Below are 24,383 nucleotides of genomic sequence, written 5' to 3'. Positions count from 1 at the left end.
TAGGGCTGCTGGGTTTTTATAATATAGATTGTAATTACTGTTTTCCATTGGTGTCTTTTGGGATGTCTGTTATTTTTACTTGGCTGTGAGCAACTCACAGTCTAGGAAACTTCTTTGTTTCATCTCTGGGTCTCTGTGTACTGAGTCTGTGCCAGCTCTTCTTCCTCCTCTTCCTTTTATTAGGTTACTAGGATGTGTTTTAATGTATGGGTGAGGAATTAGGGACTCTGAGAACTTCAGTGACTTTCCCCAAATCATGCAGCTTGTCAGACAGAGCAAGGCTGAACGTTTGCTCTGTAAACACTGGCAATTTGTCAAGGTTAGGACTCATCTTCACCTTAAAACTCACCCAGTCCCTGCACACGGTGGAGAGCTGTTTAATTTTGCTGATTGACTGAACCGCCTCGTGGGCCTTCTCCCTGGGGTACACCTTGAACCCAGGACAGAGCCGCACCCCCGTGTGCTCTGACGTGCTTATCTAATGCAGAAAGGGGCCCCCATCTTTGAGGACACAGAGCCCCCCTATGTTCAGTCCTGAGTGTCAGGCTGCAGACGTTCTCTTGGCTTCTGGTCTGCATGTTGCGCTATAGGCACCTTCCTGAGACCAGGGCTCCTGGAAGCTAGCAGCTGCCCAGAGTGGATTCAACTGTCGTAAGAGAGGACCGTGTTTCTGTTAGACATTTCCCTTTCAAGGTTTCTTGCTTTGGAACCCCTGTTGTAAAGGCCATAGAGTGACCATCAGGGTGACGATTTAAGCACTTTGCAACTTATTCAATCAGCATGACTTTATCATAACTGTGGAATTCATAGTTAGCATTTTTTTAAAATTGTTGTATGCAGGCACTGTGCTAAGCACTTTACATGCATTCTCATGACAATCCTGCAGGGTGGCCACTATCTCCATATAGTGATAGGAAAACTGAAGCTCCAGAGAAGTTAAGTAACTTGATCAAGGTCACACAGCTCATAAGTGTCAGAATCAAAACCTGAACAGGGATTATCTGCCTCCAGGTGCCCAGGCCTCCACGCCATCTCTTTCTATTACCTGCTGCTCTGCCTAGTGCTCTGAAGAAACCTCACTTTGATCTTGGTTCAGGGAAACAAAGCCTGGAGAATTCGGTCTTTAGGAATTTGTGCATCTAAAAGGAAAAATGTCTGCAGTGTTGAAGGGAAAAAGCAACTAAATATATTCAACAACTTGTAGAGGGGAAAAAAAACACCTTCCTGGAAAACCAGGCATGTAAAACTCAGATAAGCAAGTGGCCTTTACTGACAGGTGTGCAATGTAACAGTGAAATGACTCGTATTGGGGCTTGATTCAGAGATACACTTGGTGGCTATATCTGCGAGAAGAGGATATAAATTGGAATTTAAATCACAGCTTTGCAATGTACAACGCTTACTCTCAGAGAGCAGGAGAGAAGCCATTGCTTGTCCAAGCAAGAAGTCCACCTACCTCATTGGCTGTCCTCTCCCCCATATTCTGCAAATATTTGCTGGGAAAATAGAGATGAGTGGCACATGGGTCCTTTCCCTCAGGGCACGGCAGCCCACTGTGTATTTGGCATTTGAGCAAAGGATATCGCTTTCCATCATCTAGAAAGTGGTGACATGGGAATGTGTGCACCCTTTCACAGGCACACAGACCGGAGACCAGGGAGTTGAGTGAGTTATTGGGGGCCACCCAGCTAGTGAGTAGAAAGCAGAAGAGAGCTCCTATTTCAGGCCATCTCTGTCTCATTCTCTCACTGTTATATTCCCAACACCCGGTTTATAGGACCTGGCACAGAGCAGGCACTCGGCACATGCTGAATGCGGGAACTGGTTCTGAGTGTCCCTCCAGAGATGGAAGTGTAAACTGAGGAGGAGGAAGGGAGAAAAAGAAGGCCTTCATTAGCCTTCCCTCCTGGCCATAGGAGACTTCAGTTAGACCAGAGGAAAGATTTGCTCCTTCAGAAAGTCGTGTATTTTTTTTTTGGGGGGGGGGGGGGCCGTTAAGTGAGTTTGCATTGCTGAGTTGAGGCCCAAAACACAGAGCCTTTCCCTTGGGAAGCAGGAAAGCACCAAGGTCCCCTTTCCAAGCATTCTCACAGTGGGAGGGGTGAGGGAAGGGAAACAGAACCCAGCTGAAGCATCTGCAACTCTGGCTCCAGGCAAGTAAGTAAAGGCCTGCGTGGGTCCACCGCCTAGAGAACCCAAGGCAGTCTGTCATTTTTTTTGCAAACAAATATCCTCTACGCTAGCCTTATCCTCCTGGACAGACTGCCCGGGCCACTCACACGAGCCATTCACTAAGTAAACCCATCTGGAGCATCTGCCCAGATCTAGGACCTGTGATCACCCTCACAGAAGGGACAGGACTTTTTAAAACCACCAGAGTAGGCAAGCTCAGAGGGAGAAGGGAAAGGTGAGCGAAGCAGGTCACCTGCTGTCAGCCTTCAATGGAGGAAAAAAGAACTTTAGGGAGGATAAACCAAAGAAGGCTTTCTGAAGGTGGTGGCAATTGAGCTGAGCTTAAAAAAAAAAAAAAAGAGGAGGATTTGGACCAGGATGTTTCCTGTCCCCATAGGAGAATTTCCTTTTAGAAATTTGATTTTTATATCTGTGACCAGTGGTCTTACAGTTAAAATTGCATCATTTCAGAACTGTTGGCAGTGCTTACAAATAGTTATCAAGCCAGAGCCTTTCCACTTAGTCACAAAGCAGAAGTCTGTAGGCTTGCAGGCAGCCCTGACCTGAACCACATCTTCCATGCTTGCTGTCTGCACTGAGGTTCTTTTCCTACATTTGGCCATGGATTAAGATGGTCGAGAAGATGTCTGTGTTTTCTGCAAAGGCACCATGGTTTGGTAGGCAGGATTCAAGCTTTGGATTAGTAAGGACCATTCACTAGTTTTGTAAACCTCAGCTTCCTCATCTATAAAATGGGAATGATAATAATATTGCCCCCTAGAGGTTGTTGTGACCATTAGAAAAGTTAAGGCTATGAAAATACACATAGTAGGTGCTCATATGGCAGTGACTATAAATATCAATTAGGTAAAATGTCATGAGGAGGTTGGCTCCTAGTATGGGGCCAGGAGTAAGGACTAGGTCACTCTTGTCTGCTGGCCTCTGGTGACCACTGGATGGTAGTGGTATAGTCCCTCTCACTGCTAGGCACACTGGACTGCAGCCAACAGCCTGAAGGGCCATGGGTAGGGGGACACTCAATCATCCCAGGAGGCCACTTCTGGTGCTGGCTTCTGTCCCAGGCTCCAAATGCCTCCATTAAAGTGTTGCCTGAGGACAGTTAGACAGAAATAAATGACCCTGCACATTCCTGCCTTCTGCCTCGTCTAAGGCTGTCTGTTCTCTGCTTGGGCCCCTCTGTCTGTTCTGCTGGCTCCCAGGTTCTCTCCCCTCCCATCAAGGGGCCGCCCGCGGGTGCCCTCCTGGTCAAGGACCACAGCGTGGCACATCCTCAGATGGTACCTGGGTACCTTCCTCACTGGTGTTGAGGTTTCGGCCACTGAGCTGCCTCAGCAAATCCTTTGTCCTCTGTGGAAAAGTGTGGCTGGAGTGGAGGATACAGGGAGGGAGCCAATGAGAGATGAGGCTGGAATGACAGGTGTGGATCAAACTCTGAAGGACTTGGTGGACCTTGAGTGGGCCTTATCCTGAAGGTAACAGTTTGTACGAAAAAAGTGATAGCTCAGATGGGTCTCCACTTCCTTTTTTTCTGTTCCTGCCCTCTCCCCCACTCCCACCAGACTTGCTTAAAAGATTGGGTTGTTATTAGCATTATGCTTAAAAGATTGGGTTGGCATTGGGTTAGCATTAGCATAAAAGATTGGGTTACCTAAAAAGCAGAGAGTGATGCATCTTCCACTAAAAATAGCCGTCACAGTGATAGCCTCACACTTAACTGAGCTTGGCAGTTTCCAGAAAGTGGTCTCCTGGGCCAAGAAAGAGCACAGCCTTTGGGATACCACAGCGCCTGGTCTGGGTTCTGTACTCCCTGATCCTGTCTCCTCTATAAACGCAGGATTCTCATGGGGAACTAATGAAGAGGAGTGCGTTGTATACTGTGAACTTCAGAAATATTTCCTTCCCATCAGTTGCCTGGTTTGCTATCACTGTAGCTCTGAGTCCCTTAATAAGCTCCTCCCCATTTGAAAACAGAAGCTCGAGGAGGTTAAGTGACACAAATGATCTTAGTCTTAGGCCTGTTGAAACTGAGGCAGTGGCCCTGATGATCTCTGAATCAGCTTCAGGTTAGTCTTTCCTTTTCTTTTTAAAGAAATGGTGTGAGTTTGCAACCTAATAGATCTTTAGTCCTGTCCTGTAGAATCTAAGAAGTCCAGCAGTTGCCCTTCATCCTTTCTTCTTCCCCTTCAGTTCACACTGGCAGTGCTCCTTCTGGGACAGCTATTTAGGTCCATGATTTTAACCTATATTAATCTCCTGATCAAATGGTCAATCAGCACTTCCTTAGAGTTTTCTTCCATATATGCTTTCTCATTTTTTTTCAATATGGACAGGCTGAAAAGTTTTCAAGTCTTTAAGTTATGGTTTCTTTTTGCTTATCAATTCTTTCTTTCACTCATTTCTCTCTCCTTGTATTTTACTATAAGCAGTCAGAAGGGACCAAGCCACTCCAACACTTGGCTTAGAAGTCTCCTCAGCTAAATATCCCATTTCATTGCTCAGGACTTCTACTTCCACAAAACACTAGAACATAAACACAGTTCAGCCAAGGTATTTGCCACTTCATAAAAAGGATCACCTTCTCTCCATTGTCTGATAACATGATCCTCATTTCTGCCTGAGACCTCATTAGAATTGCCCTTCATGTCTATACTAGAGGCCCAGTGCACGAAATTCATGCACTGGGGGGGGGGGGGGGGGCCTCAGGCCAGCCTGTACCCTCTCCAATCTGGGACCCCCTAGGGGATGTCCGTGGGATCGGGCCTAAACCAGCAGTCAGTCATCCCTCTCACAATCCGGGACTGCTGGCTCCCTACTGCTCACCTGCCTGCCTGCCTGATTGCCCCTAACCGCTTCTGCCTGCCAGCCTGATCACCCCCTAACCACTCCCCTGCCAGGCTGATTGATGTCTAACGACTCCCCTGCCGGCCTGATTGCCCCCAACTGCCCTCCCCTGCTGGCCCGATGGCCCCAACTGCCCTCCCTTGCTGGCCTGGTCGCCCCTAACTGCCCTCCCCTGCAGGCCTGGTCCCCCCAACTGCCCTCCCCTGCCAGCCATCTTGTGGCTGTGGGCATCACCATCTTTAAGGGCGTGGCAGTCAGTTAGCATATTCCCTCCTTATTGGCTGTGGGTGCCACCATCTTTGCAACAGTGTAAGGGTCAATTAGCATATTCCTTCTTTATTAGATAGGATTTCTACCAACATTTTGTACATAAATTTTTATCTATTCTCCAAAAAGATGAGAGTTTTTTCTACTGCTCTCTTCTTTATCTGAGCTCTACCAGAATCTCCTTAACAGTCTCTTTATGGCAATATAAGTTTTCCTAGCAGGCACCTGAAAACTCTACCACACTTTCCCCATTACCCAGTTCCAAACTGCTTTCACACTTTTAAGTATTTGTCAGAGTATCACTCCTCCTCTCGGTACCAATTTCCATTTTAGCATGGGTGGCTATGACATAGCACCTTAGATTGGGTGGTTTAAGCAACAGACACTTCTCTCTCACAGTTCTGGAGGCTGGGAAGTTGAAGATCAAGGTGCCAGTAGATTCCATGTCTGGTGGAACCCTATTCCTAGTTTGTAGGCAGTTGCCTTCTTGCTGTATCCTCATGTAGTGGGGGGAGAGAGAGCCAACTCTCTGGCCTCTTCTTAGAAGGGCACAAATCTTATCATGAGGACCCCACCCTCATGTCCTCATCTAAACCTCATTACCTCCCACTGACAAATGGCATCACATTTGGACTTGGGACTTCAACATATGAATACAAGGGGGGACACAAGTAGCTTTCTGCTGACCATGCATGTTTGTGCCCTAGATCACCCAGGAGGCCTGCAGAACCACTCGCGGCTCCGGACGCCACCTCCTCCACTCTCGCACGCCCACACCCCCAACCAGCACCACGCGGCCTCCATCAACTCCCTGAACCGGGGCAACTTCACTCCAAGGAGCAACCCCAGCCCGGCCCCTACGGACCACTCGCTCTCTGGAGAGCCCCCTGCCAGCAGCACGCAGGAGCCGGCCCACGCCCAGGACAACTGGCTGCTCAACAGTAACATCCCCCTGGAGACCAGGTATGGTGGTGGGGGGCTGGTGCTGGGGCGCTGGGGCGCTGAGGTGCAGGGATGGCGGGTGGCCAGAGAGTGACCTGGCCGAGATCCCACGGACTCAGAAAGCTGGGGTCAGGTATGCAGCCTAGGGATGTGGCTCTCTGGCTGCCCGAGATGCAAGTAGGGCAAAAAGAGCATGGACTTGAGAATCAAACAGCCCCAGGTCCAGGGCTAGCCTGCCACTTGCTAAAGGTATGACCTTGGTCAAGTTGCTACACCCTCTGGGCCTTACTTTCCTTGTCTACACAATGGAGATGTACTGGCTGGAGCGGGCCATTGTAAGAGATGTGTGAAGGTGTTCAGCACAGGTATGTGGTAGGATCAGGCTGTCAGTCCGTGATTGGGTCCACACCTCCTCCCTTCCCTACTATGATATGGTGCCCCTATGCCTGGCCTGTGGTGGGTGCTCAGTGAATGCTCTGCCCCCTCTTCTACTTCCCTCCCCCAACTCTCCTCTCCTGCTGGCCCCTTTATACTCGGGAGGGTCAGTGACTAGCTCAGGCCACAGAGGCAGTTGATGCACAGCTAAGATTTGAACCCAGTTGCCTGACTCTGTGTGCAGTGCTATCTCCCTAGACCCCAGCCACCATCTTCAGGTCTCTCCTGGCCTGGACCTGCCACCTCTCCAGCCCTGTGCAATGCTTCCTTCAGCTCAGAGACTCAGTAGCTGGTCTCCTTCCCTCTGATTAGCCACTCTTTTTCCAAAATTGAAATTTTCTTATGATTATGAAAGCAACAAAAACCCCCTAGAGAAAACACAGAGAGATATCAAGACCAAAATGAGATTTACCCATACTCCTACCCCTCTGAGACAAGCAGTGTGGACTTTGGGGGACCTGGCCCATCTTTAAACTGGAGATGAAGTGTCCCAGGCTGGCACCCCTTAACCCTTTACCCTATTTCTCAAAGTAGTGGGGAACATAGATCCTATCATCTAATACTCCTGCCCCATATCAGTGGAGAGGACAAAATCATTCTGCATTTAACGAAGGGAAGTTAATCTATATTGGAAAGTGTACCCATCTGACTCTGCCTGGAACATGATTGTGATATTTGCATGCTGAGCCTGTGGGGTTCAGTGAGAGAAAATCAACGTCCTTTTATGCCACTTTACTCCTATCGAATCATTTGCCCAAAAGCAAATTTCCCAGAGAGACAGCCCCACCTGCCCCACCTCCAGTCTCTTAATTACCATTGTTTTTGTTGACAGCCTTTAAAATCATGTGTGACGTATCCCTCTGTGCCTCCTTTGCTATCACCAGTGACTAGGGGCGATTATTATATGTCATCCCATCCAAATAGCTTAATCAGACCTCTATTATTTCCAACGTGCTTATTGAATGACTGTGCGTGGCTGAAAGAAGCCAGCAAATAATCAATGGTTCTGATTTTCTGCACGGAACGTGGCGGCCACTCCCTTGGCTTAGATGCTCATTTTTATCACTTAGGATCCAATTAGGTGGTTCTCCAGGTTTTTCAAGGGAACAGAACGTAGAAGACAAGCAGCAGGGATGTTTTCCTGATGCGTGAAGTTGGTTTGAGATGCAAAGGTGGCCCCAGCTTACCTCTCTTGCCTCACCAGCCAGTCCTCAGCTGCCTTTCTGACCTTCCATCCTCCCACATCCATTGCTCAAACCACATGGAACCTTGATTTCTTTTTTCCTTATATTTTATTATTCAAGTAATAAATGTGGTGGAGAATAGTTAGGAAATGAAAATAAGCAAGAAAAGAAAATCACTCAGATCTATCACCAAATGATATCCATTGTTGACATGCTGTCATATACTAATGTACACCATTTTATATATCTCTGTACTTAAGCATATCATAATTATATGCTAGTATATATAATATTTACTATATGATGTGTATGTACTAGTAAGTGTACATACATGTGTATTTATCAACCTTCCCCCAATATCTCATCCCCTTCACGCCTCAGTGCCTTTGCACATGCTCTTGCACAACCCTTTCCCCAGAGTTGCCCTCCTCTTCACTGCCTGGTCCAGCCAAGTCCTACTTATTCTTGAAACCGAGATGAAATGTTTGAGATAGACTTCCTCTGTGACCCTCCGTGCCTCTAAAGATGGCCTAAAATGGGGAGAGGTACCTAATATAATGGATAACACAATCAGAATTCTGGACTTCAATACTGACCTTCACTGGTTGATGGCACAAAACCAACAGGGTACAGTTTAAGAAGGCTCAGTGTCGAGTCTGGCAGATAGAATCACAACTAATTTTGACTATCATGGTGAGGTAGGAAGAATATGGGCTTTAGAGTCAGAGGGAAGGAGGCCATCTGGGATTCCTATCTTGGCTTTACCACTTACTAGCTGGGCAAGTTCCTTAGCATCCTCAAACCTGATTTCTCCATCTGTAAATTGGGATAAGAATGCATGCCTCTCAGGTTGGGAGGAAATAAATGTGAGAAGCACGTAGCACAGTGTCCAGCATTAAAGACATACTCTAATAGCTATTCCCCTCTTTTCCTCCATGTGTGTCTGCTTCCCATGTCAACACTGAAGAAAAATTCCCTTGAAAAATATTTATTGAGTCCCTGCTCACCTGTGGAGTTGAGAGGAAATAGTAGGTTGTACCTCTTCTCGACTTTAGAGAAGTAAGTTTGGTCCTAATGTAGCAAGTTGTCCAAAGCTCGGGTTTTAGAGTCAGACACAACCTATGCTCAAACTCCTACCCCAGTGCTCACTAGCTATGAACTTAGACCTTAAATTGTTCCCTTAAAAAAAGGGAGGAAATATGAGTAACTTCCTGTTCTGATTATCTGTTGCTGCGTAAAAAAATGACTCCAAAACTTAGTGGCTTAAAAAACCACCGGTTTACTAGTATTATACTTCACAGTGAGAGTCAGGATTTCAGGAAGGGCACAGCTGGGCTAGTTTTCTGCTGCATGTGGCATCAACTGAGGTCAGTCAGTGGCATTTAGCTGTCAGTGGGCTAGTCTGAAGGATCCTAAAAGGCTTCACTCACATGCCTGACACGACACCTTGGGGGAGACAGCTAGAAAGCTGCACTCAGTGGGACCCCTCTCCCTCTACTGTGGTCTCAGGGCCTCTCCGCACAGTCTTCCCAGCAGGGAGTTGTACTTCATACTCAGTGGCTCAGGGCTCCATGGCGCTGAGACAGAAACCATTGATCCTTCTAAGGCGTGGCCATATGCTGTTAGTCAAAGCAGTCATAGGCCAGCCAGCTTCAAGGGGAGGGACAGCAGTCACTTCTCAAAAGGGAGACGTGCCCAAGAATTTTTAGGCACTTTTAATCCAATCTACCATCATGCCTCACAAGGCTCACAAGGCTATAGTAACAGATACATAAGGTAATGTCTGAAAATGTCTTAGCACACAGTATGTGCTCAACCATTTATTATGCGGTACTTTTTTATTCAGAAAAATATTCACCAAATGCTCACTGTGTGCATAACAGGTAAGACATGTCATAGAATAGACACTTGCGGTAGGATACGTGCTATGATAGAGGTAAGCACAGAGGATGTGTGTTTTCATTGCCTTGGGATCCCCAGCTCACAACACAGGGCTTGCATCTGGATGAGTGCTTGATAAATATAAATTCACAGGTGAAATAAGAGAATGATGGAACAGAATGAATAAATATACTCACCTGAGACTTGAGTGGAACAAAGGGAAGACTTCCCAGTGGACCTGATGTTGTGTGGCCAAGAGTTGGAGAGCAAGCAGAAGCCACCAGGGGCAGCTGGGGAGGTAGGGAGGGCCTCAGAGGCACAGCCTGAACAGAGGCCGAGGTGTCCATTGAGCAGGGCCTGTCTGAGAGAGTTGTCCTAAGCAGCCTTGCCGAGCCCCACCAGAACAGGGAGCCTTCCGATGCCGAGAAACAGTCACAGGCTTTTCCCCAATTGTCAAATGGAGTCTATGTTGAGCGATTAAAATAAATAGCTAAGAAAATACCACCACAGCTGGTAGGATGACCAGAAGGGATTTAGATTTCTTGCTGGCAGGAAAAGAAAGGCTAGCAGAGGGACAAAGGAGAGCGCAAGGACTTGGTTGACCCATTCCTTTCTCCGCTCCTTCTGTGACTATGGCCCTCCCCAAGGGTAACTGAGTCCCCGAGGGAGGAAACCAGGCCGACCAGTTCTCCAGATAGCCGGGTCAGATGTTTCTTCAAGGCCTGCAGGAGCATCTGTAGTCCATTCTCGTGGAAGCCATGTGTTCAGGGTCCCCGAAACCCTGACCCACTTCCTTCACACTCTGCAGCAGCAGACACTTAATTGATTTCCCAGGGACTATCTGATTAATAACCCGTCAGGCTCTTGTCGGATGAAGGGGAAGCCAGAGCAGAGGGCTGCCAGACTTCGGCTCTAGTTCATCTGATCTTGGGCCTGATTTGGGAGCCTGAGTCCCAAACTGTAGGGTCATACTCAGTTTGAGGAATAGCCCTGCCCACCCTCAGGGATGGAAGGCCAACCTCATGGTCTCCATTGCAGCCCTGGCATGGTTCCCAGAATGGCACAAAGGAACTTCTGGTGGACCAGGCCAACCCCTGATCATTGCAAGGAGTTGGGATGGATAGTCATCCCTGCCAGGTGGTGATTCAGTCACAGACATGCATAAGACACAGAGGCCATATAGGAAGCTCATAGGCCAGTGAGGGAGGCAGACCTGTAGTGAATGAATGAAGATGGCACTCGGGGTAATGCTCTAACTCGGGGAGTGCTGGGGGCTAACAGGACGGTGTGGCTCCCTCTGCATGGCCATCATGTAACAATCATAACAGACCCTCATAGGGCCCTTCTGGGTGCTTCCAAACAAGGAAGCTCACTAGAGACTCAGCCCAGGATTTCCACTGGGGCTGGTCCCATAAGCACTTCTGCCTGGCAAGTACCCAAATGCCAGACTCCCAGAAGGAGAGCATGTGTTCAGCACAGCATAAACCGTATTTTTTGCACAAATAGTTCAGGCACAGTGAGTGAGCCACTCTTATCTGTTAATGGCAGGAACCTTCCTGGAACCTAAGTTTCTAGACACCAGCCAAGGGCCAACCTTATAAGCAAGCCTTTGAAAAGAGAGCAGTCAGGACCGCTATCTTGACTCTTTTCTGCACAGGTAGGCAGTCTTATTGTCGTCCCCACTTTAGAGATGGAGATGGACAGAAAATGTAATGGGGAGCCTCAAGCTGGGAGTCAGGACACCTGGGTTTTAGTTTCAGCTCTGCCACTGATTGGCTTTGTGTATGGCAACAGGACACGTGTCTCTCTGGGCCTCGGTTTCATCATCAATCAAATGAGGCCTCCTAATCTGACCCAGAACTAAGTTTGAAATGTACAGGGTACGGTTATTTTAAGGCAGCAGTAGCATTCTGAATAGGCAGCGGTTTAGCAAGTGAGTGTGGGAGCTCTTTAGGGAAACCTGTTCTGTTGCACTGCCTCTTCGCTTGTCCTGACAGACCTGTACTTTTAACATAGTTGTTCTCTCTCTTTTCAAAATAACGGTTTCTTTTTAAAATATAAAAGTAAAATAAAAACCACTCAATCCAGACACTACAAAATCCCCACTGTTAATTTTGATCTTCTTTTCTCTGAATATATTTGTTTGTTTCTGGTGGGTTTTATGGGATAGCTTTGACTCACTGAGAACATAGTCCTAGGAGAGTGATGCAGGCCAGACTAGAGATGTTTGCTGGGAGATGCCATGCAGCCCACCTCAGCCGCAGGGAGGCAGCCAGAGCTCGGCCCTGGGCCCTCTGGGCAGAGGCAGTGAGGGCCTGCTGACACTTGGCATATGGACTATAGAAAGACTGGAAATTCCCTCTTGAAATAGGGATTGGAGGAAGTAATAATACATCACCTGTGCCACTCTGGATTAAATACCAACTGCGTGCCTGCAATATGCCAGGAGCGCTGCCCTTTTCCCACCCCACCATTCACAGTTTTCAGCGAATATTTACTGAGTGCCTACTGCCATGTTCCAGGCATCCTTCCAGGCTCTGGGCACATGGGCAGAGAATGAGGCAGATAAGATTTCTATCCTCATGGAACTTAAATTGCATTAGGGAAAAACCACAATAAGCATGTGCGTTGTGTGTGTCTGATCCTGTGAGGAAAACTAAAGCAGTGCAGGCAGCCAGGGGGTGCTGGGGAAGAGGAGGGTGGGGATGGACAGGAAATTTAGTGGGAGCCTTAAGCTGGGAGTCCACTAGGTTATGGTTAGGGCTGGAAGGGAGGGAATGATCCAGGCCGATATCTGGCGAAAGGCAATTTGGGCAAATGACAGCAAGGGTTAGCTTGCTGCAGTGACAGCGAGGAGGCTGGAGTATGGGTAGCACAGAAAATGAAGTCGGAGAGGTAGCAGGAGGTCAGATCGTGCAAGATCTTGTGGGCCCTGGTAAGAACCATGGTTTTATTCTCGTGGAGCCATTGGAGGGTTGAACAGAGAAGTGGCATGACCCAAGTTACGTTTCAGCTTCTACAAGGAGAGTGATCATCCCAGTTTAGTCATGCTCCTTGAGATCTGATACCAGCTCTCCTGCCCGAGGGCCAGTGAGTGATGGAGCTGACACCTGTCTGACCCCAGGGCCTGTGTGCCTCTCAACGTGCCCTGAGGCCACCTCCCTGGGCAGAAATGAGGCTGCTCTGAGGGACTTCCACACCCCTCAGTTTCTCCCAGTCAGCCCTGGGTTCCTAAACACCACAGAACAGCCTGCCAGACAGCCTGAGGGCTTCCTGGAAGCGGAGGTCCCACCATCATGGCAGTACTAGCGGGCCCCGCTGCAAAACAGTGTTGCCTTGTGCTCTCGCTGTCCCGGGAAAAGTTGATGCAGCGGTGCTTTGAGAGTACTTACAGCCCCTCCTCACTGTGGTCTGTGAGGCCTGCCGGGAGCGAAGCCACAGGCTGGGCAGTGACAGAGGGTTAAGAGCAGAGAGGCCCGAGCTCTGGGGTCCGACACAGCGAGGTTCCACTCTGGCCCTGCTGCTCGCTTACTCTGTGATGGGACCTAGCTCTGCCAGGCTACAAAACAAAGACGGTGGCACTGATGGTGGGGGTATTGTGAGGAATATGATGCACGTTAGATGATAATTGCAGAGCTCCAGAACAGTGAATAGCACCCGGTGAAGGTAGGGTAGATAGCTGCTTATATTTAGCGTTAGCATTTCTACAGTATTTGTTTAGCCCTTAAATATTCTGCCAGAGTTACTCAGTTGGTCCTATAGCAACTTTGTAAGTTTAAAATTATTATTATCCCCATCTTACAGATGAAGGAAGTACACAATATGAAGAGGTTGAAGTTTTTACAGTGCCCGGCCAGGTGGCTCACTTGGTTGAGCATCATCCTGTACACACACACACACACACACACACACACACACACACAAAAGGTAGCGGGTTTGATTCCCATTCCGGGCACATACCTAGGTTGTGGGTTGATCCCCACTTGGGATACGCATGAAAGACAACTGATCAATGTTTCTCTCAAACATTGATGTTTCTCTCTCTCCTTCTCGCTCTTCCTTCCTCTCTAAAATCAATAAAAAATATCCTCGGGTGAGGATTAAAAATATGCATATATAAAATTTTTAAAGAAAGTCACACAGCAAGAAAGTAGCAGAAAAGGGACTTGATTTGGGGTCTTCTGGTTCTCAAGACCTAGTCAAAGTCAGAACAAGGCACCTGGCAGGGCTGGACCCGAAAGTCAGCTTTCTGTAGTCAGTCCTTCCCTGGTGTGCACACAACAGGCTGATGCCAGTCCCGGCTGATGCCAGCACCAGCTTGTTGGAAATGAGTCACTCTGGGGTTTTCAGGTGAGGTGGCAGCCATCCTGAAATTGTCAGAAACAGGTTCCAGGGCAAGTGTGAATGATGCCACTTAGCAGGCGTGACTGAGACCAAAACGGTTAGTGTGTCTGTCTTCCTTCCAGGTTTGAAATAGGTAAAGTAACAAATGCTGTGCTGCCCTCTGTACACTTGGGGGTACACAAGAGCCTCTCTCTGTCTTCATTGGGGTGGTGTCTTCACCAATCAGTCATCACCCAGGTGTCTGCACTGCTAGAGGACATGATACTCCAAATATGTCAGCATCAGCTTGAGGGCTTGCAAGCAATGGGGGGCCTCAGGCCCTGTGCCCACCTGTTGACGCCAACCCTCTGGGGTGGCCCTCAGTAGAGCACAGCTCTCCAGGTGCTTCTGGTGTTCACCTGAGATTAAGAACCACTGCTTTAGAGGAAATGGTCCCCAATGCTTGCCTTTCTTTTTTCTTCAGATCAGCAAAATGAGTGTCTGTAGCTATTGTTTACACAGAGGTAGGCAGTCTCAGGTAGAGGGGAAAGCACAGGTTTGGAAGCAGATAAACCTGAGCCCAAATTCCTGCCTTGAACCTTGCTAGCTGGTAAGCTTGGTCAGCTTGGCCAGTCTGGTTACCTCCCCACCTCTCAGTCTCCTCATCTGTAGAATGGGAATAATACGGCCTTCCTGGCATAGCCTGTTTTGAAGATTTGAGAGAAATGGCTGTAACATGCCTAGCTCAGTGCCTGAGACATAACCAGTCTTCATCAGGGAGAGCCGTGACTTGATGCACACAACGGCCAGCCATTCTGGTTTGTACGGAGAATGCTGCCTGTGGATACCCTGTGCCAGGCAGACCCCTGCACATGTGGCTTGCACACAGACCCATCGCCTGGAAACTGCCCCGCTGGTCTCGCGCACAGCTGCCCCAGCCAGCCACTCTGTGTGTTTCTCTACTATCCCCCTTCATCGATGCATGACTCATGGCTTCATTCATGTCTCCATGTGTGCGTAGAAACCTAGGCAAGCAGCCATTCCTAGGGACATTGCAGGACAACCTCATTGAGATGGACATTCTCAGCGCCTCCCGCCATGATGGGGCTTACGGTGACGGGTAGGTGACATCCCCATGCTCTTCCTCTCCGTATGTGCTCTTTCCGCGGCTCCTGCCCTTGCATGCGGACCCTGAGACCTTTCCCTGGGATCTCCGGGGGAGGTGATGATGCCATGTTGCATGCCCATTCCCAAGTCCACGTTCAAATTGCAAGAGTTTATCCTTGGATACCCTGTTCCCCAGCATATTAACAGCAGTCTTGTTAATATGCGGCTCCCAGCATCTCATTGGCTGCCTCTGCCATTTTGAAAGCCATCTCATGCAGCAAATTTTATGCAGCACAGGCCCTTTGCTATATGTTTGGGCCCTGAGGCATCTTGCACCATAACAGAGTGTGAGATTACCCCTAAGATTTACCCTTGACCCAAAGACTTGGGGGCATGCAGTGCAACCAAGAACCCCATTTCCTAGGCTGTGTACAAGTCCTCCCATGGCCATGGTTAACGCCAAGCTCTGGAGGATTTCCTGCTGCCTCGTCTGGCCACAACCATGTGCTTGGACCACGCCATGCTGCCCTTGATACTGTAGCTAGGCCGCAGGATGCAGCTGCCTGTCTGTCCTCCCGCTAAGCTTTTACCAGGGGCTTGGAAGGCAGCAGTGTGGCTTCTGAGCAGAGTACTTCAAAGGCATTTGCTGCCATTGGCTATGGAACAGCCACCAGAGCACTCTTGATCATGGCAGTGGTGGTTTCTTGGTTCTCAAACTTCCATAGCCCCCTTTCAAAAGACTGGTATTCCATTCCTTCAGCAAGATGCACTGGCAAAGTAGGTATTGGAAGGTGAAGGAAAATTTGGGGTTTCATTATCCAGGGGACAGAATAGGATTTTAGATACTTTCCAAGTTACTGCAGTAATTTTGGAGAACAGCTAGTTTATTCCCCACGAAACAGCATCTCCAGCCCCATTCCTTCCCAGGAAAAGGATCTCAGCACCCAGCCTTCTGTCGAGTAGGTAGCACCTTCTGCCTTGCCGTGGGTGGCTTTCCCTTTGGGCAGGGCTGTCCCATCCGTGTTCTGTGGAAACGTGTCCTCGTGAGCCCTGTTTTGTGGTCTGGTACGTGATTCTCCTTTTTCCTGCCCCCCCCCCCCCCATCTTCTCTGTGACAACTCTCTCTCTCTAGGCTCCTGTGCATGCTTCTTCTACTCCTGCCTCTGTCCTCTAGGTTGACCTGGGCCCCTGGTGAGCCAGCCAACCCTGATTCCCTCTGGCTTCTCTCCATCCATAGGCACTTCCTCTTCAAGCCAGGAGGCACCTCCCCACTCTTCTGCACCACATCACCAGGGTACCCTCTGACTTCCAGCACAGTGTACTCACCTCCGCCCCGGCCGCTGCCCCGCAGCACCTTCACCCGGCCAGCCTTCAACCTCAAGAAGCCCTCCAAGTACTGTAACTGGAAGTGCGCAGCCCTGAGCGCCATCGTCATCTCAGCCGCACTAGTCATCCTGCTGGCGTACTTCGTGGGTAAGCACCGCCCTCGCCCCAGCTTCCCTTCACTCCCCATTGGCCCAGAGAGCAGTGGCCAGGACACCTGTGGGCACTGAAGGTACCCGCCACAGGGAGAGCCAGGCAGCTCTGGAGCTCTGGGCTGGCCTGCACCCCAAAACTATTAATGTCCGCACCCCAGGGCCCCCTCTTCCCTCCCTATCTGACCATATGCCAGGAAGTGAGCTTGGCATTTTCTCTTTCATGTCTTGGAGGCCCAGCATTAGGCACAGGCACTCCCTACAACTGGCATTTGAGATGGTAGGGAGCGCCATAAGTTAGAGTCACTACAAATGCAACAAGTTGGAGAGGCCAGATGCAGGCAGCCTTCTCCCATGGGTGCCATGCAGCTACAGCAAGAAGCAGGAAGAAGGTGGGGTGCCCTGGGATTGCAGGGAAACTGCCACAGTTTGGACTGTGCTGACCTCAAGCCAGGAAAGCATGTCTGAAGGTGCGGTTCTGGCAATGTGATCTGAGGTGCTGTAGGCACCAAGATCCAGAATTATACCATTGGGTAGGAACCCAGAGAAGAGACATCCCAGGTAGGTACAGGATTAACAGGGAACAGTTAGAGCCGCTGAGGGATGCTCAGAGACCCCGGGCAGCATTGACTGGCCTTCCTACTGGACCCAGGGCACCTCCGTGACATAAGACACTCCTGGCCATCGCCTTGCTCCCACAGCATGCCTCCTACTGCCTGCTCCTTTGATATATTCCCCATGCAGTCTGGTTTCCTGCTCCGGACCCCTCTCTTTGGTCTGCTCCCAGGGAAGATGTTAATCAGAAGAGACCTCCAGGTACTGTGTAGAGACTGCTGCCTCTACGTAAATCACCTGTTGGTAAAGGCATCTGGCAGGGTTGGCTTCTCCCTCCATCCTTTTCAACCTTCACATCTATAATTCCAAGATTTAAGGTAGGGCAGGCCAGCTTGAGAAGGCCTTGAGCCCACGCTAAGGAATTCTGAGATGATTTTGCCAGCAAAGGGGATAAGTAGAAAGGAAGAAACTATCCAGAGGAAGACAGAGTGCTGCCCATTGTGGAAAGGACCCTGCGAAGGTGTTTTGGATGAACACAGGGCTGTACTAGGAATGATCCACAGAACTCAGGCCCCCACTTGCTCAGGGCATGGTGAAGGGACTCAAGCATGGATGGGGGTTTGGGTGATCTGAGCTGTAAAGTCACTTCCCTTTCAAGATACTCGAATTTCATAACAGATAACCAGGAAGATGAGAGTCCTATAAACAAGGCAGTCTCCTTAATCTCGAGCTGTAAAAAGCGTCCTTTGTATGCCAGGGCTCCTTTCCCCTTGTGGAGATTGACTTGGGGAATTTCATGGCTCCAAGGCTAGACTGGCATCCATGTTTCATCTCCGCGATAGGGTGGATTAATTATTGCTGCCTAGAAAGCTGTGTTGAGAAGGATCCTGAGGCTATATTCAGACCCAATGGGAAAGAGCCTCTGTGATTGATTAATAATATATCTGTCATGGTCACAGGAGTGGGGAATATTGATGACATACCAGGTGTTTGCCATCTCTGCTGAGGGTGAAAGGAACAACCAGACTCTGGGAAAGGTGTGCATCATAGGTAGACTTCAATGGGTTACAGGTGAGGATGGTGGGGTTCCAAGCACCATCCCCCAGCATGGACGTTTCTTCCTGTATCCCAGCAAACCGCTAGCACAGCTCTTGCTTTTGACTGACATTTTCCATTTGCTCAATGGGTAGGCTTTTGAACGAGCAGTGTCACTGTTCGTCAAGAGTCAAGTGGTTTGCTATGTATAGACCTGTTTAACATTGAAGTCTTGAGGTTTATACTGAACAGCCTCATTCAGGGAGAAAGAATAAATCTTCATATGATTAAGCTCTCTTCTGCTTCCATCCCATGGGCTTCTTCCTTTCCCATTTAATACAGTCAGTCACCCCATTTATGTTGTCAGTTATCTGCTATCTAAAAAGATAGGGACTACTGTTTGAGGTAGTGAGCTCCCTATCATAGGAAGGGTACAACTAGACCTTGACGACCATATAGTAAGAATAAGATTCAAGCACCGATTGGGGGTTTTTACTGGATGATCGTTACTTTTCCTTCCAACTTTGATAGTCTTTGAATCTATGATTCTAAGATTTTTATTTTTGTTCAGTAAACCCTAAGGGATACCTGCTTTGAGCCAGGCATAGTCTAAGTGTTAGGGCTGGTGATGTGATCCTTACCCTTGTGGTGTTTGTAGTTCAGCAAAGGGGACAGCTGTGTTGGCAGTGATTGAGGCAGCTCAGGGCTGTGGGAATACCCAGCCCCCATCAGGAGGACGCGGGGAGGCTCCCTGGGAAAGGTGATGTTTTAGCTGAATCTTTAAGTCAGAGTTAACCATAGACAGACAGGCAAGGAGGGTATTCTAACCTGAGGGAAGTTTCAGACTTGAAAGAGGACAAGGTGGTGGTAAAGGCATTTCCTGTGTTTGAAGCACTTGAGGGGTGTTGGAGTTACTACAAGAGAGTTTGGTCAGATTATGAAGGTTACGATGGAGGCCAAGTGAAGGACCTAATGGGCAGGCAGCTGGGAGCCATTGGAGAGATTTAAGCAGTGACAGGACAGTCAGTTTTATTTTAGAAAGATAAGGGTAGAGGAGGAAGAGGTCCTATTGCAGTAAACAAGTAAGAAGAAGCCGAGGGCTTCAACTAAGACGGTGGCAATGTGGGTGGAAGGAGGGGAGATCTATTGCTGATGGACTAGAATCTGTGTCTCAGCTTGGGAGTGGTCAGGCCATTGATCACATCTCCCTGACACGATGAACACATCTTTCTGAGAAAGCTCTCTCTGTGTTGAAACGTTCAGACTGGACCCTAGATTCAGGTCAGAATCAGGTCAGAGAGGCAAGTCCGGGGCGTTCCTCTCGTCACATGGAGCCTCAGCTCACAGGCAGCCCAGCAGCCTGATTCCACTCCCAGCTCGACTACCTGGCCAGTTTGTCCTGGGCGACTTCTCTTTCTGAGCCCAGACTTCCTCATCTAGGAAATGGGCAGGACCCCTTCCCTCCGAAGCTGGTCTGAGGCTGGGTAAGTTAATGCAGATAGATGCATTGCAGGTGCGAGGCCATCCCTAGCTTTCCTCCAGGGCTGGGGGTGGCCACCTCCATGCTCCATCTCCTCCAGCTGCTGGGGGAGCCATGAGAGGCTTGTTGCTCAGCCATAATCAGAGGCTGTGATGACTAACTTGTAAGGAACTATCAATTATTAAAAATCAAATTAATTGTCTCAGCCGAGCATAAATATCCTTAACAAAGACTCTTTTTCCAGCAGGCCAACCAATCTAATCAACAGGCTAAAGCACAGATATTTAATTAGATTTTTTATGAAAAATTGTGTTTAATTTCAAGTATAATCAATTATTAATTACCGTAATGAGTGAGTCTGACTGGGTTTACTAATTAACTCATTTAAAAATTATGAATAACCTTTTCATTTGTAATTATTTTCTACATCCTATCAACTTCTAGATAAGAATTGCGTCACCTCCCCAGCACTGGGGGAGGAGGAAACAGGGGGGGAAAGAATTGTTCTTTCTCCGGTGTCTGCTCCCGGCTGCCATATCAGGATGGAAACCCGACAGACCCATTTGACATTCAGTTTCTTAGTTGGAAAGTTTCTTAGGAAACAAGCAAACAGTGACCTTTTATTTACAGAGACATTTGCAGTTATTTTCATAGGAAGATGGAGGGATTGGAGTCCACAGTTAGAACCCACAATGACTGCAGGACCTGGGCCTTGTCTCTGGGCCGACACCTCCCCCCTCCCCCGCTGTCCCCCCACTCCAGTGGGCTGTCTGGCTTGGGATGAGAATCTAGGGAGGACCCTCCCAGTCTGGGGGACCTCTTCAGAGAGAAGATGTGTCTTTCTGCCTCCAAAGGATGCCCATTCAGAGACGCAGCCATTGAGGACGAGCGCCTTGTTGTTTTGTTTGTTTTTGTTTTTGAGCACCTTGTTTTATTCACCCGTTCTCCCAGGGAAGGTTTCATGTACTTTTTAGTCTCCCTTTCAATACTCTGCCTTTTCTTTTCTGAAGAAAGGAAGAAAATCTGTGTGCAGAACAAAATGGGGAGAGGATGCTATCCTGGGAGGATTAGTTACAAGTCAAATCATGAAGCTTACACAGTCAAGGCTTCATTTCTCATAATTTAATTTTTTGAAAACAAAAGGCAGTGTGGTCTAGAGTAGTAAAAATGGCAGGGGTCACTTTTTATCATCAATAAGATCAGTTAGCGTTGATTGTGTGCTACACGCGTGCCCTTCTCTGTTCTGAGCACTTTGCTTGTGTTTCCTCATTGAAATTTCCCAACAACCTGATGAGTTATTATCCCCAACGTATGGATGAGGTCTGGAGCCCCTGTGAGCTTGAGTAACCTCCCCACACACACACACTCACACCGTCACCTGGTAAATGGCAGGACTGTGATCCAGCCACCCCTCGGCACCAAGGCTTTGAGTGGACGCTTTTAAAATATTTTCTCTTTTGAGCTCACAGTCTTGAGAATGCTATAACTTTTCCATCTTAATTTTGTGTTTTGAATTCCATGTATCTTCCAAACCCGTTTCATGTATCTTCTCTCTGAACACTCACAGGAGTTCTGTGAGCTAGGCATTCTTTTCTGTACAGGCAGTCCTCGGGTTACGTCGGACTTGATGTACATTGTTTCATGGTTATGTCACCATCTTCCATTTATTAAAAAAAAAAAGTTCTGTCATTTCAACATATGTACATATGTGCTTTATGTTTTTTATTATTTATTTACCACAAGTAACGGCCAGGAATTGTTATCTTTCTTTTAAATTTTTTTACTGTTTCACTTCATTATTACTGTGTGAGTGACGTAGGGGCTTATGTAGGTGGGTTCTGACTTACGGTGAAAATTGCGTTATGTAGTGCCATAGGAACGGATCTCCGACGTAACCTGAGGACCTACTGTATTTTCTAGAAGAGGAAACTAAAGCTCAGAGAAGTGAACAGCTTGCCAGGTCAAGGTCCCAATAAACGAGAGAGGGTTTCAAAGGCTGCACTTTCAGCCACTACGCTGTAGATGCTGGGCTTGAACAGGCGATGCACAATCAATAGACCCCCACTTCAGGCCCCAGCCCTGTCTCTTGGTGACTGTGTAAATTTGAGCAAGTTACTTAACTTCTCTGAACCCCAGTTTCTACTGTCCTTGTGGTTCGTATAAAGGGTGTGACTGGAATGATTAGCCCCGTTTTATAGGAGAGGAAATGGAGAGTAGCCTCATGGTTGAGAGCCTGGGTTTTGAAATTAGGCTCTGCTGCCACAACCTAAGGCAAGTTTATATACCCTCTCTCAGCCTCGGTTTACACTTCTGTAAAATGAGGATAATGAGTGGCTACTTCCCAGGGTTATTGAGACATTCCAGTAAGATGATTTGCATTAAGTTCCTAGTGTGCTGCCTGGCAAGGTGTTAGCATTCAATGAACATTAGATACCATTTTTATTAAAAGCATTATTAGTACTGTTAGCATCCCATAGAGTATTAGTAAGTCTTGAGCAAGAACTCGGACCAGCCTCGTCTCCCAGCGTCCGCAGGCTTCCCAGCCTGTCTTGGTCACAAGGGCAGCTGACAGAACCACCAGGGGCACCTGTCAGAAGATATTTGTAGGGATGCCTCGCTGTTCCCGGGAAGCAGCCGCAAGAAGCAGCATTGCCGAAGAAGCGCCTCACGTCATTCCTTTAACTAGGATGAAAGTTGATCTTTGCTTCAGTGACAGTTGCCTCCGTCCAGATAACACTGACAGCTCCCCTCGTGTTCCGAACATCTGTGTGAAAAGCAGACACCAAGTGTGTGTGGGTTAATATCTTCAAGAGCCTGTCCTGCCAGGTAGGCCTTCGGAATAGGAGGCGAAAAAGGCCTATTAATAATACAAAACCCAGGCGTGGCTTTACATTGAAATGGAGACATGAGATTACCCTAGGAGGCTATTTCTTCTGTCATAGGTCCAGGTCTACCCTGCAGGGCAAGGGTGTCACTCACCGTGATGTCTCTAAGGCAGCACAGTGTCCTGATCAGAAGAAAGACAGGATTCAGAGCCTGACCCAAGTGGTGGAAACCCCAGCCCCGCACTCTCCAGCGGGGTCAGCCTTCTGAGCCTTGGTCTCCGCATCTGCAAAGTGGGAAGAATAGTAGGACTTTCAGGAGGCGATTGTGCCTTATGAAAAGATGAAATGAGATGATGTTGAAAAAGCACAGGTCACTTGACAACAAAGGTGTCCCTTGCTGGTGGCCTGGGGAGACTGTCACCCTTTCTTGGACTCAGCTATCTCAATCCAGGATGTGGTGGGAGTGGACGATCCTGCTCAGTCCTTCCTGGTCTACGCTGCTCTGCCTCTAGGACATTGAACCTGGACATTGGGGGTAGAGTCACAAATGTGGGCACAGCAGCCTCTGGGTAACTAACTACAGTGGAACATTCCTACATGCTCAGCAATGAGGGATTCTCTCTTCTAGTTCAGTCATATTTTTCACCTCCACCAGCCGCTGATTGTGGATTGAAAAAATAAAATCAGAACCCTTGCTTGAAGTGGTGATCATCTAATTTATAACTGAGAATGTTGCTCAGCTTAATTGCTGCTTTTCAAAAGACAGTTGTTAGAGAGCATTGCTTGTTTGAGCATTACTGCCGTTGTGGGTATGGAATTGGATTGCGGTGGACTTGGCCATTAGTGTGACTTGCGTAGGCCTATGCAGGCTCTCAGATCTCTGACATTTCACCCTGCAGACTAGAAAAGAGAATTCCAGCACAGCCACAGTCCAGTGAGAAGGGATATTAGGCTTCCCTTCTCTTTAGGGGCAGCGTGGCTTACTCTCCTAGCTCCTCGTGTCTTATTCTTCTGCATATTCAGTTCCTTGCACAAAGCCTGGCACAAGCTAGCTGTGCTCGGTAAGACTTGGTTGAATAAAGGACCTTGCAAGATGGTTAAACCTGCCAAGGCTTTTTTAGACAGAGGAACAGTATGAGTAAAAGCGTGGTGGCAGAAATGTGCATTTTATGTCCTGGGGCTCAGGCACCTGTGAAATGGACATGAGATGACTAGAGAAAGGATTGGAAATAGAGGCCGGGGTGATTGTACCCCCCACGCTCCCCCAATTATCCCCGTCTGGCTCAGCCCTTGCAATATCAGGATCCCAGGTGCCGTCTGCTTCATAAGCACAGGCCTGTTGCGCTTTGGGCCTGGCTGTTATTAGTGAGCAATAAGCTCATTTTCTCTCCTTTCTGTTCGACTTCACATCATGAGAGAAGCCATAGATTTAGCTTTATAGCCCAAAGAATGGGAAATGGAGATGATTGAACTTGATCTTTTAGGAGGAGGAAAAAGTGATAAAGATACAGGATCCTGTTTTTAAAGCCTTCTCTCTAAGATTGATTCCTTCATGCTGCTCAGTGGGAATTGCTAATAGCAAGATATATATAGATTGTTCTCTTTCTAACAGACCCCAGACAGATATCCTCCAACCCCCAAAAGGAGGGCCTGAGGAGACCAGCAGGGCTTTCTGAAACTGTTTGAAATACCATGAGGGGGAGGGGGCAGAGTCAGACTTGCAGGGTGGAATGACAGGAAGCAGATTTGGGGTCCAGGGGCGAAGACCGCTCTAACAAGGGGAGCCTCCTGCATGGAGTGGGCTTCTTGTGTCTGGAAGGAGAGGAGCGAGGGCCCTGTG

At 48.4% G+C, this 24,383-nt stretch overlaps 1 protein-coding gene across 1 annotated transcript in view; it reads left to right on the top strand.

Moving 5' to 3' along the window:
• The window catches only part of TENM4 (teneurin transmembrane protein 4), a 743,366-nt gene that overhangs the window by 505,353 nt on the left and 213,630 nt on the right, over nucleotides 1–24,383 (top strand). The window contains 3 exon segments of the mRNA XM_070425699.1: nucleotides 6,009–6,264; nucleotides 15,088–15,186; nucleotides 16,411–16,646. Of these exon segments, the coding sequence (XP_070281800.1) occupies nucleotides 6,009–6,264; nucleotides 15,088–15,186; nucleotides 16,411–16,646 (591 nt within the window).

Source organism: Myotis yumanensis, unplaced genomic scaffold, assembly GCF_028538775.1.
Source record: "Myotis yumanensis isolate MYYU_CA2020_CCGP unplaced genomic scaffold, mMyoYum1.0.hap1 SCAF_10, whole genome shotgun sequence".
NCBI lineage: Eukaryota > Metazoa > Chordata > Mammalia > Chiroptera > Vespertilionidae > Myotis > Myotis yumanensis.
Note: the sequence above shows the minus strand (reverse complement) of the source record. Positions and strands in the feature narration are given on the sequence as shown.